The sequence below is a fragment of the Nelumbo nucifera genome, chromosome 3, assembly GCF_055504915.1.
Source record: "Nelumbo nucifera cultivar China Antique chromosome 3, China Antique-T2T, whole genome shotgun sequence".
Taxonomy (NCBI): Eukaryota; Viridiplantae; Streptophyta; class Magnoliopsida; order Proteales; family Nelumbonaceae; genus Nelumbo; species Nelumbo nucifera.
The window spans coordinates 30,617,993-30,631,503 of record NC_142651.1 but is presented as its reverse complement, the minus strand read 5'-3'; the positions used below and the strand labels follow the sequence as shown (position 1 = coordinate 30,631,503).

The following is a 13,511-nucleotide window of genomic DNA, read 5'->3' as shown; positions in this document are numbered from 1 at the left end:
GCAGCAAGGGTGTTTTGGTCAATGTACATTATTTTATAAGATGTCCTATATATGGTAATGATTGGGGCTGTAGATCTTCAACTTTCCACTCCTTCTTTTCATTCTCTTCTCTTGTCTTCGTCCTCCTCTACCTTGCTGATTTGATTTATAAATAAAACACAAGTGGACTCCAATTCAGCCAATGTTATGGCTGACACATTAGCTAGACAAGGAATAAGGAGGAATAAGATGTATTGGGAACTGATTTCCCAAGGAAGAAATTTGTAAAAATCAAAATGCAGAAATAGAAAGGAAAGCAATGGATGGGTGGAAAATGCTAGCCCAAACAAAAGGGTTCTAGGTGTCACAGTCAACCTGTTTGGGCACCAACCTAAGTTTCTTGCTACAGGTTTACCAAAAATTCTTGGAGAATTCTAGAGTCTTCTAATGGAGCTAGAGTTATGCAGAACCATAGATTTAGAGAAGGGAAGTCAAACCCTTTCATTCCTCTAGTTCTGTAAGGGCCTTATAGTGGCTGTTATAATGGGCCAAAAGTTAAACTATCACAAATCTGATGTATTTTGCAGCCCATACTTGCACCCTACACACAAGACAGCCCATGAACTGGGCCCATCCCAGAAGTTTTGGGCAGCTCAAGTGAGGCCCATGAAAATTCTTTCAATCAAAGATTTTATTTGATATCATATCAATCAAGGATTTGATAAAGGTTGGCAAAATGCCATAAGCTTATTTAGATTTCAATTTCTTTCATTTATTAGCAAGTGTTTCATTGTTCTGTTACATTTGTTAGGAAGATCACCATCTTACAAACCTCGACAAGATTTGGTGATGTATATTGTAAAGAATGTTTTGAGGGAATAAATGAATGAACTTAAATTGCTCCTGTGCAATCTTATGGTTTGGTGCTGATTCCAAGAGGAACCTAATGGTGCTGACTCCATTAGAACATATCCATAGTTCACTGCAAGTAGCTTAGTTCTTTGTTGAGCATTAGTCTATTGAATCTGTCTTATTTTCAGGTTTGCTTGTTTCTTTTATTGTTGTTCTTATGTTCTTTCTTGCATTTTCTGATAATCTCACCTTATTCATACATCATTTTGCTTTCTAACCATTTTTTCCTTTCTTCTCCTCTGCATTTTCTTTCTTACCGAATTTCTATAATCCTCTATTACTAGTACAGATTACAGAAGCAATCCTCTCTAGTCATTTTCTTTATTTAACAAACATGTAAGCTTTATTTTAGCTCATTATGACCAACTTATTAATTGTGTTTCCACTTGTTCCAATGATTATTTGATCTCTTTGAGTTCTGTCCAGTAAAATGGTTGGACAAATTGTTAAAAGGCTGTTTATAAGTTGTTTTCTTTGTTTTTTTTATCTGTTAGTGTCACAGGGGTACTATTGTAATTCCCCTCTCTTTATGTTATGTTTTGGTCGCCCTAATATAAATACCAAAAAGCTGGTGCCACCAGCAACACTTATTGCTCTCAGATCTCTCTTTTCTCCTCTCTCTCTTTCTCTCTTCTCTCTTCTCTTCACTTCAGCTTCTGGACAAGATGGTATCAGAGCAGGTTCATTTGATCTGAAAGGAGATCAAGTCCTTTGTCTTCTCCCTCATCGTGCTGCTGATTTTTTTCTCTGAAGAAAACAAGGTAGATCTTTGGACTGATCTCAGAAGCTTCTTTCTCCTTTTTTTATTTATTTTTCCTGATCATGTATCAGGGCAGACCCAAAAAAGGGGGAAATCAACAGATGTGAGGTGACCAGCACCTGTACCTTCCTTTTTTGTAGGATCGAGTGATCCTTGTGGTGGTTGTAGGTTAGAGGTGACCTGTATGTGCTGCGACAGCAGCTTTTTGGAATGTTTGTAGGTCAGAGATGACCTGTGTGTGCTGTGACAGGAGTGCAGTGGGTAGTTTGTAGGTCGGTGATGACCTGTAGGTGCTGTAACAGCAGTAAAATTTTTTTTCTGGGTGACTGAAGTACTGTGGTCGATCTAGAAGGTGGCTGCCTGTAGTTTCCTGGTGCAGATGTTTTTTCTCAGAAATAATACAGTGTGTGAAAGGGAAAATAGGTCGGACTGTGTTTTTCTTTTTTTTTTTTTTTTTTGAAGATTCAACCACTTCTAGTGTGATCTAAACCAGCTATCATGAATAGTGAAGATTCAGCCACTTCCAATGTTTCCTCAATGCAGAATGGACTAAGTGGGGGTATGGATTTATCCTTCCCTATGGCAGAAATAATACCTCTTGATGGTCTAAATTATTTAGAATGGTTGAAGGGGATCAAGCTATACATTACTGCAAGGGGAAAAATAGGATATATAAATGGAAGAATTAAAGAACCTAATTCTGGGAGTGTTGAGCATGACAGATGGAACCAGGAGAACAGCATGGTAATGTCATGGCTCTTAGTGTCTATGCAACCTCAGGTGAGAAGAAATTTTATGTGGGCTGAAACAGCTTATGAGATTTGGGAACAAGCCAAGTCAACCTATTTTGAATTGAGACACTATGCAAAAATCTATCAGTTACAGGTAGAATCCTCTACTTACAAACAAGGGGAGAGGAGTCTCTCTGTGTACTACTCAAGACTTGTCTTCCATCTGGAAAGAGTTGGATCACTATCCAAGGGTAGATTGGAAGTGTGATGAAGATGCCAAAGCATATAAGTCTCTTGTTTCACAGCAGAGGGCCTCTACCTTCCTCCTTGGCCTGAACCCTATATATGAATCCATTAGAGTGCAGATCCTTGGCAGCAAGGATCTCTCATCTGTCCAAGAGGTATGTTCTCTAGTACAGTCAAAAGAAAGTAGAAGAAATCTGATGAATAATTCTAGGGGAATGCAATTGTGTTGGCAACAAAAGGAAGTGTTGTTACAAGTGGGGGAAATCCCTTTAAGAAGGAAGACTCTCAAAAAAGGGTGGATGACAAAGAAATATTATGGTGCACCCATCGCCAGAAGTCTCGGCACACTCATGACACATGTTAGGACCTTCATGGGAAGCTGAAATGGGCTCAGGAATTGAGTCAGAAACAGGGTTAAGATCTAAATAACAAGTTAGGACAGCAAGGTTGAAGAAAATTCACTACAGCAAACATGGCTACTCAGGAGAACCAACCCCCTACTACTACTGCAGTTCAAACATACAGCTTTGGTTCTGACCCTAGGGAGGATATCATTAATTCCTTCCATGATCATTTAGAACTTTATGGTAGGGCAATTCGCCAGATGGATGCTCCTCCTCCATCAACTTCATATGCATCTACATCAGGTAATTCTACCACAACTTTCCATGTATCGTCTCATTCCTCTGACTCTCCTTGGATAATTGATTCTAGAGCATCAAAACATATGACCGGTAAGTCTACCTACTTCTAGACCTATCATCTTCTATCTGGAAGAGACAAAGTGAGACTGGCTGAGGGTTCATTCTCTACCATAGCTAGTCAAGGAACCATTTCTCTTCCTTTTGGTCCTACCCTTTCTAATGTTTTACATGTTCCTCAATTACCTATTAATTTGTTTTTTGTTAGTAGTATAACCAATTCTTTAAACTGTTCAGTAACCTTCTTCCCTTCTTATTGTGTGATTCAGGATTTGGCCTCGGGGAAGATGATTGGTAGAGGGCGTATGGTGGATGGTGTCTACCTGCTAGAGAATAAAGCTGGTCTTGTAGTCACAAAGTCTAAGAGTCAGTCTAGTAAGAGTCAAGCCTATTTATGGCACAGTCGTCTTGGTCATTTATCCTTTGATTCAATAAAGATTGTGTTTCCAGGGTTGTTTAAGTCAGTGTCAAAGTTGATATGTCAAACTTGTCAGTTGAGTAAACATTGTAGAACTCATTTTTCTTCAAAGAATAATAAATCTGAATTTCCTTTTCATATTGTTCACTCTGATGTTTGGGGCCCAATTACTTTACCATCTAAAAGTGTCAGTGGCTATAAGTATTTTATTACCATTATTGATAACTATTCCAGGTACACATGGGTATATCCCATGCGAACTAGGGATGAAGTACAAAAAATTATCCAAGATTTCCAAAGAATGATTTTCACCCAATTTCAAACAGAAATCCAAATCTTCCAATCTGATAATGCCAAAGAATACCTCCATAATAATCTTACGGAGTTCTTTGCTTCACATGGATCACTCCACCGTAGCTCCTATGCCCGAACACCACAACAAAATGTTGTTGCTGAAAGAAAGAACCGCCATCTTCTTGAAGTAGCTCGGGGATATTGATTCATATGAATGTCCTCAAACATTTTTGGCTTGAAGCTATCCTTTGTGTTGCCTATCTCATTAGTTGCATGCCCTTCGGTGGTTAGAGTACAAAGCCCCACATCAACTTTTGTTTCCCAAGGCTCCTCTTTTGTCTATTCCTCTCTGTGTTTTTGGTTGTCGTTGCTTTGTTCAAAACATGTCACCCACTCGTGGGAAATTGGATCCCCGTGCTATTCATTGCATATTCTTGGGGTACCCTACAAATCAAAAGGGGTACTGGTGCTTTGGGCCCGTCTCTCAGAAATATCATGTTTCCATGGATTTCTCCTTGTTTGAGAGTGAACCTTTTCTTTCCTGTTTCTCCTCAGGGGGAGTGTAGGCATGAGGACAAATAGGTTCAGAATCATCCTCTACCTTAGATTCAGCTCCCTCCTCTACTTTATCCTCCTCCCTTTCGTGTTTTCTGTCATCATCATAAAGGCCAGCCAAGTTCAAGATCTATGGAGCATCTAGAAGTTGTACCACCAATGCCATCAAATTCTCCAGGGACGGATCCTACCCAGCTTGGTACCTTAGTTCCCATTGATATTCCTGACCCTATTGCTATTGATGCCTCCAGTGCTGATGATCTTGACCTTCCTATTGCTCATCGGAAGGGTGTTAGGTCTTGCACCACCAAGCACCCCATTTCCCATTTTGTTTCCTATGAAAACATTTCACCTTCCTTTCGGGCATTCCTCTCTTCCATTAACAGTGTTCCTATTCCTAAAAATGTGGTAGAAGCTCTCTCGATGCCGGAATGGATAGATGCAATGAAGGAAGAAATTAATGCATTACATAAAAATGGTACATGGGAATTGGTGGATTTTCCTGAGGGAAAAGAACCAGTTGAATGTAAATGAATATTTACAATGAAACATAGGGCTGATGAAACGGTGGAAAGGTATATAAAGCTTGTCTAGTGGCAAAAGGGTTCACTCAAGTGTATGGGGTGGATTATGCAGAAACATTTGCACTAGTTGCTAAGATGAACTCCATTGGGGTTCTCTTCTCTTTAGTTGCTAACTTCGATTGGGACCTTCACCAATTAAACATCAAGAATGCATTTCTAAATGGTGATCTAGAAGAAGAAGTGTACATGGTACAACTCCCTGGTTTCCGGGCTCAAGGTAATGAACAAAAGGTATGCAGGTTAAAAAATAATCATTATATGGCCTGAAATAATCGCCAAGAGTTGTACAAGAAAAGGGCTACAAGCAATGTCAATCTGATCATACATTGTTTGTGAAAAGAGGGGAAGGGAAAATTGCAGCCCTAACAGTGTATGTTGATGATATAGTTATCACTGGTGATTGGAAGATGAAATTCAAAGATTGAAGGGATTTCTTGCTACTCGGTTTGAGGTGAAAGATCTAGGTCCTTTGAGATACTTCCCTGGAATTGAAGTTGCCTACTCACAAAAGGGTATCTTCATTTCTTAGAGAAAGTATGTCCTAGATTTGTTACAGGATACGGGAAAATTGGGAGTGAAACCCGTTGATTCTCCTATTGATCCTAATCACAAATTAAGTGATTGTCCAAGTGAATTCATCAAAGATGTTAAGCAATTTCAGAGGTTTGTAGGAAGACTGCTATATCTCTCCATGACTCGACCAGACATTGCTTATGTAGTGGGTGTTCTTAGTCAGTTCATGCATGCCCCTAAGACCACCCCACCTTGAAGCGGCTGAAAGTATTCTCAAATATCTAAAGAAATTCCTAGGTGCAGGCATGTTGTTCCAAAAGCACGAGCATTTGAAGGTTGAAGTGTATACTGATGCAAATTAGGTAGGATCACTGGATGATAGGAAGTCTACCAACAGCTATTGTAACTTTGTGGGAGGAAACCTAGTCACTTGGAGAAGCAAAAAGAAAAATGTGGTGGCTAGATCTAGTGCTAAAGCTGAATATAGAGCAATGTCTCATGGAGTGGTTGAAATAATGTGGCTAACAAATCTATCGAGTGAGCTAGGACAGTTGATGGACCTATGACTTTATATTGTGACAACAAGGCAGCCATAAACATTGCTGCTAACCCAGTGTTGCATGATAGAACCAAGCACATTGAGGTAGACAAACATTTTATCAAAGAAAAAGTTGTCAAAGGGGAAGTCTGCACCCCCTATGTCAGGCCCGAAGATCAACTTGCAAACATCTTCACAAAAGGGTTACATCATTTGCGGCACAATGATCTATGTGACAAATTGGGCATGATTAACATCTGTGTCCCAACTTGAGGGGGAGTGTTAAAAGGCTGTTTATAAGTTGCTTTCTTTGTTTTTTTTTTCTTCTGCTAGTGTCACAGGGGTACTATTGCAATTTCCCTCTTTATGTTATGTATTTGTTGTCCTAATATAAATACCAAAAAGCTGGCGCCGCCAGCAACACTTCTTGCTCTCATATCTCTCTTTTCTCCTCTCTCTTTCTCCCTTCTCTCTTCTCTTTACTTCAGCTTCTGGACAAGACAAATCAAGGTTAAGTTTCAGACTAGCAAGCTGAGGGCTTTGTGGGGGTGTTTGTAGCTTGCCAAGGGCCCATTTCAGCCACCTAAATAGCCAGTGTTTGGGTGAGCCCTGCATCATGTGGAGTCTTAATGCGCTAAAGTTGCCTGGAACAGCCTAGGCATTCTCTAGATTGTTCCATATGTATATCTTATGCACAAAGTGTATAAAAGTGTGTTGAGATGGTTGTCTCTAGATAAGGTCTAGAATCTTCCTTTTAAGGTCATGGTAGCATAGAGTTCTAGAAAATTCTTGCAAGTAGGTGGACTACCCTATTAATAAGGGTCATCACCTCCCCCATTTGTAACCATCTGAGTTATCAAGCTCTAAGTCCTTGTAAGCTTTTATTAAGTGAAATACAAGTTTGCTTTCCTAGTATCACTAAGTGTGATCTTCTGTGCCTTAAGTTTCTCAGCATATGAGCTTAACTAGCAAAGATCTTCCTGGGAGAGTTTAGGCTGACTATTCTTGTAGGACAAGAGTGCCACATGACTCAGCCAAGAGCATGATCAGGCCATGACATAGGCACACTAAAGCACATAATGTATTCTTTCTTTGTTCATACTCAATAAAGTCAACTGTTACCAATCAAAAAGCAAAATCTCAGCCTGGTTCAGAAACCATCAGAAAATTTAGGTAAGCTTACCTTTCGAGCTGCATCCATCATCCATTGCCTCAAGTTCTGGATTGTCACGCTCAATTGCTACTGCATTTTCTGAACCTTTTAGGCTGCTATCTGCATGAGATCTTTCCATATTTTTTAGTCCTGTGCCAAATAAATCAATCAGTGTTTATATAGATAAAATTTCTCAACTGTAATACATCATCCCCACTCATAAAAATATCACTTACTGTTAGTCATTTTGAGTAGTTTGATTAACTTTGAGTTGAACCAGAGTTAATGATGACAATATAAAAATTTTACAGAATCTAAGCTATTAATTTGTAAAAGAGAATTCATGCATGTTGAAGATACAGACATATGAAAAGAAAAGTAAAGTAAAAATTCCCTGAGGCACATGCCAGAGGTGTTGATTCCTCTGAGGTGTACACCTCAGGCCTCATATGAAAAGAAAGAAAAGTAAAAAAAAGGAAAGGAAATGAAAGGGAGTGAAAGAAAAGGAAAGAGAAGAGAAGAAAAAAAGGGAAAGGGAAGAAAAGGGAAAAAGAAAGTTTGAGAGGCTTACGCATCTTCATTCTTCTAAATAATAAAATATTTTTCATAAAAATGAAACAAAAAGAAGAGATCCTCTTCCTCTTCCTCCTCTTTAGGAGGTTTATGCCTCCTTGTGCTCGGGAGGTTTACACCTCTTACGTTTTAAACTACGCCTGATGCCTCCAGGTAGTGGAATGCCTCATGTCACACCTGTGTTTTAAAACATTGGCCGGACATGAATGAAGGCTTTTGATAAGAAACTTATGGATGTTGCAAACTGTAATGGCTTCTTGAAAGATTAAGAAAGAAAGAAGAAAGAAAAAGAAAAGAAGCCTAGTAATCACTCTAGGCATGGGAATCACTCACCATAGGTAGCATAAGTTGTAGGAACTTAAATAAACTTCACTCCTTGTGTAAAATGTCCAAACATATGCATAGACCATAGATGAATCAAAACTAGAAAGTTCAAAAATAGAAGCTTATTAAATTACCACTATCCTAGTCAATTCAAAGAATTAATGACTTGTTAGCTACTTAGTTAATAACTCTGAAACTTTAAACATAACTAAACTATGACTAGAAAAATCAAACTAATAAGCCAGACCCCACAGACACATGTTAAAATGACCAAATACCCCAACTGTCCAAAAATACAGAAATACATAAAAAATCAGAGCATTCATCAATCAGCCAACCCTTTGTTGAATTTCCTATGCCCTCCTCAACATAAACCTTCATATCTGATATTCCAATTGCAATATATGAAAAATCACCTTCAATCTCTAGCATAGCAATCACCATCTCAATGTGTTGAATCGACTTCATTTTTCCAATGAACTCCAAGATTGATTTCATCATTGTAATTGGTGAAATTCCTTCTATAAACTCAACTTGCAACTTTTGAATAGATTGAATTTCTATAGAAAATTCATTGTCTGCTTCTTCACAAATCTCTTCTACCATATCCAATTAAGCTATGATATGTTCCTCAATGATTTCAATTGGTTGTAAGTTAGAATCCTCAAGTTGAATACCTAAACTCTTATTTTCAGCTCCAACACAAACATCTTCAGTAGGAGATTCTTCCATTACAACCAACGCATCAACATCTTGTACCTTAAATTCTTCAAGTTGCTCAACCACAACCACTACATCTTGAACATGAAGCTCAAGCTGATCATGAGTGTTGGAACATTCTTCTTCAGCGATTTCAATACAAAATAGATCATCATCTCGAATTCCAACATCTAAAGTTTCTCTAGAATGAAGTTTTGGTTCCTTGGCTTCATTCCTATCTTTAAAATCAGTGTATGCATGATATCCAAAATCTCAAAATCATCAGCTACCAAAAAAAAGAGTTCTTCGAATCCCTTTCCACCTCAATGGCTAGTTGAAAAGCATCTTTATATATATATATATATATATAGTTCTAATTCCCTTTTAATGTCTGTCCTTAGACCATTCTTAAAACAAATCAACCTCTACCTGACATCTTTGACTATATACTTCAAACGGTTAACTCTTCTAATATTTCCATGAACTCCTTTACAGACAAGTGTTCTTTTTGTTTTTTTTTTCATAAATTACAGACAAGTGTTCTTGTTTAAAAGAGAGCACCCCTTAGATCAGTTTGGAAAACAATACATATACATTTTTCCAATAACTTCCTTTTCATCTCTTCCCATGTAATAATATGTTGCTAACCTGTGCATCTGAAACAATCTTCCATGTTTCTCCACCAGAATTTCACATTATCCACCAATTTACTAAGTGCAATTCTAACTCTTTGATCATTAGGCATATCATATTGATCAAAATATTCTCCAATGCAACTAACCAATCAAAGAAGATTTGTTGGTGGTAATCTCCCTTAAAATCTGGTATTCCCTTCCTTGTGTTGTTGAAAACATTTCCCATGTAGACATTATCAGATCTGGATTCTTCCATAATCTTCTCAAACAACTCAACCAAAGACTCTTGATAGGGTTCAGAAAATTGAATGCCATTGATTCCATGCCCATAGGAATATTTGCTTCAAATCCATATGGATATAATTGGTTACAAGACATACTAGGCCTCTTGGATTGGTCACTTTGTGAGAACATTGTGACTAACCATAAGTTCCAATACCAACTAATGTTAGGGGTGCTCACGGTTTGGTTAACCAAACCATGGGCACATATTTGAAACCAAACAGGTCCCTTCGGTTTTTGAAAAGTGCCAAACTGAAACCAAACCAAATCAGTCGGTTAACCAATCAACCAGTTAGCCAGTTGACCGGTTCGGTTTTTCAGCTTTTTATATTAATATAAGGATAAAATATAAAGACCTCCCTGAGGTTTCATTTTAACAAAAACCTCCCCTGTAGTTAAAAAAAAGTACAGTTACCTGCCTTCCATTATTGTCTCAGTTTCATTACCAAAAATAAACATTATTATCTCAACAAAAGAGATTTGGAAGTTACAAAATTGCCCTTACTACTTGTTAGGGCATCTTTCAATATGATCAAAAGGCCAGATCTGCCCTTTTAGACTTCACTCAATTATAATGAGTTTACAAAACAAAATTACTTAACTCTTTTTAATCTGACCTAGGAATTTTTTTAGTTAAAAATCAAAAGTTTTTTGGGAGTATTTTAAGTAAATCTCCATCTGAATTGATAGACATAAGGGTAAAATGGGTATTTTCAAAAAAACTAATGCATTAGACCAACGTTTTCTGGCTGGGACAATGATGGAAGGGAGGTAACTGCAGGATTTTTCAAAACTACAGGGGAGATTTTTATATTTTACCCTTAATATAAATACTATTAATATATTATATATTATAAATTGATAATTATAAATATAATATATAATTTAACCACCAGTTTTTCTTCTAGGTTTTCTGGTTTTTCTTGAGCACCCCTAACTGATGTAGGACAAAGGTGAATGGCTTTTGCTGAGAAACTTATGGCTGTGAAGAAGGTAATGGGCTTTTTGAAGGATTAAGAAAGAAAGAAGATAAGTCCGGGAATCACTCCTAGGGTTCCTAGAATCACTCTAGACCATGGGACCTTAAGTTGCATAAGTTGTAGGAACTCAAATAAATTTCATTCCTCCTTGTGTAAAACGTCCATATATATTATATAGACTGTAGATGACTCAAAACTAGAAACTTCAAAAATAGAAGATTAAATTACTATCCTAGTCAAAAAAATAATAATAATAACTCTGAAACTTTAAACATAACTAAACAATGACTAGACAATATTAATAAGCTGGACGCCAGATACATGTTAAAATGACCAAAATACCCCTACTTCCCAAAAATGCAGAAATACATAAAAAAGTCAAAAAGAAATCCAATTTTGACTCTTCGGCTCCTGTATCACATATCCTTTACTAGAGAGGGGAGCTAGAAAAAATCTACAAGCTGAAACCCCCGTGAGCATGGCTTAATGCACATATTGCAGATTTCAGGCTTTGGCATCTTCAGAGATTTGCTTGACTAATGTCTCTACCTCATTTAACCTCACATTTAACAAACTCTTACCTATTATAGTAGCTGCACGTTTTTTTTTTTTTTTTTGATACTTAGGCTTCAGATGATCTTACTGTATTTAGCAAGATGTTTACTCTCATTTAATTATCATAAATTTATTGGTGTTTAATAAATTTCAAAATTCAGCAGATCATCCCCTTAATGTAAGAAATCATATACAAACTAAGCACCCTTTCCATCTTTCAATTCTGCAAATCAGGCTCTTAAGGTAACTCCTTCATGCAGGACATGAATATGTAGAATTAATGTCTACAATGATGAAGGGTTAGCCTACTCATAATTACACAGCCTCCCTAATTTGAGTACTACAAACTCAATTACCTAATATAAGTGTACAACAGAAGATCCATTTATTTTCAGGATATATTCTACTCACGTAAACAACAGATCATGCAAGCAACTATTACCTTCTTTCTCCTCACCAAGTGCAGAACTTTTATTATTCGATCTTTCGACGTTGGCCCTCTGTTTTGATACTTCGCCTTTTTCTGGTTCTTCTGGTTTATCTGGCTCCGTATTGACCGACCGAGCAGAAGTGTTCGCATCATGGTGATGGATTTCAGAATTCACCTTATGACTCTCCTTTACATTTTCAGCCCAATGCCCCGGTCTGGATCCAACACCCTGTGGACCGTTCTTCTTGAAATCCTTCTCCGTGATCTTCATTTGATCGAAATGTCTCTGCTGCCTCCTCCATGCCGCCTGTTGCAATTGAAACATGACTTCCGCGACCGAGAAGTACTGTTGCATATGAAGCACAGGATTCCAATTGCATCGTCGCTGCTGGATGCAACCAATAACAACATCATACTCTCCAGGCTCGCCAATAGACCTCAGATGATGGCAAAGCGAATCAATAATGGCATTCGCCGCCGCAAATTCCCCTCTCAACCAAGAGATAAACCCATCACGTTCGTCGGGGAACCACTGTCGGTGATGGACCTCGCCGCCGCCGCCACCACCCCCGCCACTAGGAAACTGCATTTTATCTGAGATCACCACATTTCCCGATGGCGTTGCCATGAAATACAACTACCTTGATCCCATCAAAACGCACTCAGTCAGCTCAATTTTTAGATCTAAACCACCTCCGTGCACAATCAGCTCAAAAACCAATATAGTATTCGACGGTTACCAAAATCAACACTAAAACAAAGTCCGTATACAAATCAACAATAACCAAACTATCCGCAAAACAGAGCCTCCCTCGAATTATATCCAAATAACACAACTAAATCTTCAAGCAACCAAGCAGAACAACACCTTCGACACACAGTACACTACAAGTACAATCTACACCTCTTTAAGCAATTATAGTCTCCGATCACCGCAATAAATTCCTTAAATTAAATTAGAACTGCAATAATTAAAATTAAACTCAAGATAATCCGAAATATCCAGCTCTTTCTTTAACTGATCCACATTAAAAATCAACAACTAATACAAGTTTAGAGCCGAGACACGGCCGAGGATCCAGTAAGAAACAAGCAGGAATTCGGAGATTTCTCCATTAAAGAACCAAAATGCAGAAGCAAAAGAGAGCGTCGGTTCACCAGATCTGAACCGATTATAATGTCGATTAAGAGATTAAAATGGTAGAATTCAAATGTAGAACAAGGAGCTCCTGGACGATCTAGGGTTTTCAGAGAAGAAGAGAGAGTAGGAAGAGAATGGCTTATCAGGCACGCACCAGGTCTTAAATGGACGCGCTCATTGTTCTCAGGAACAGTGTGGAGTGGATCGAACGTCGAACCAGAAAGGAAGATTCTTTTGTTATATAGGGCATTTTTGGTAATTCAATTTTGATCTTCCGAGTTCCGAGAGCTTAACTCCCCCGCCTTACCCTTACCATTTCGAGTTCAGTTGTGGGGCGCCCCCCAGTGTCCCACAGCACATCTCCGCCGTGTATTGGAATCATCTCCCAATGATATCATCGAAATTGGTATTATCATTAGGAGATGTTCTCAATGCACGGCGCAGAGGCTTCTGGCTTTCCGAGGTAGGCTCGACACGGCTTCGGGCTTTTTGGAGAGCCCAAATTGAC

At 38.2% G+C, this 13,511-nt stretch overlaps 1 protein-coding gene across 1 annotated transcript in view; it reads right to left on the bottom strand.

The window, feature by feature from the left end:
- LOC104586031 (RNA demethylase ALKBH10B-like) overlaps nucleotides 1-13,303 on the bottom strand; it is a 28,276-nt gene extending 14,973 nt beyond the window's left edge. Inside the window, exons 1-3 of the mRNA XM_010243234.2 lie at nucleotides 13,158-13,303; nucleotides 11,875-12,503; nucleotides 7,415-7,534 (exon numbers count right to left, since the gene is read on the bottom strand). Coding sequence (XP_010241536.1) covers nucleotides 7,415-7,534; nucleotides 11,875-12,490 — 736 coding nt within the window. The 5' untranslated portion in view covers nucleotides 12,491-12,503; nucleotides 13,158-13,303. The remainder of the gene's footprint in view (nucleotides 1-7,414; nucleotides 7,535-11,874; nucleotides 12,504-13,157) is intronic.
- Between the last annotated feature and the right edge of the window lie 208 nt (nucleotides 13,304-13,511).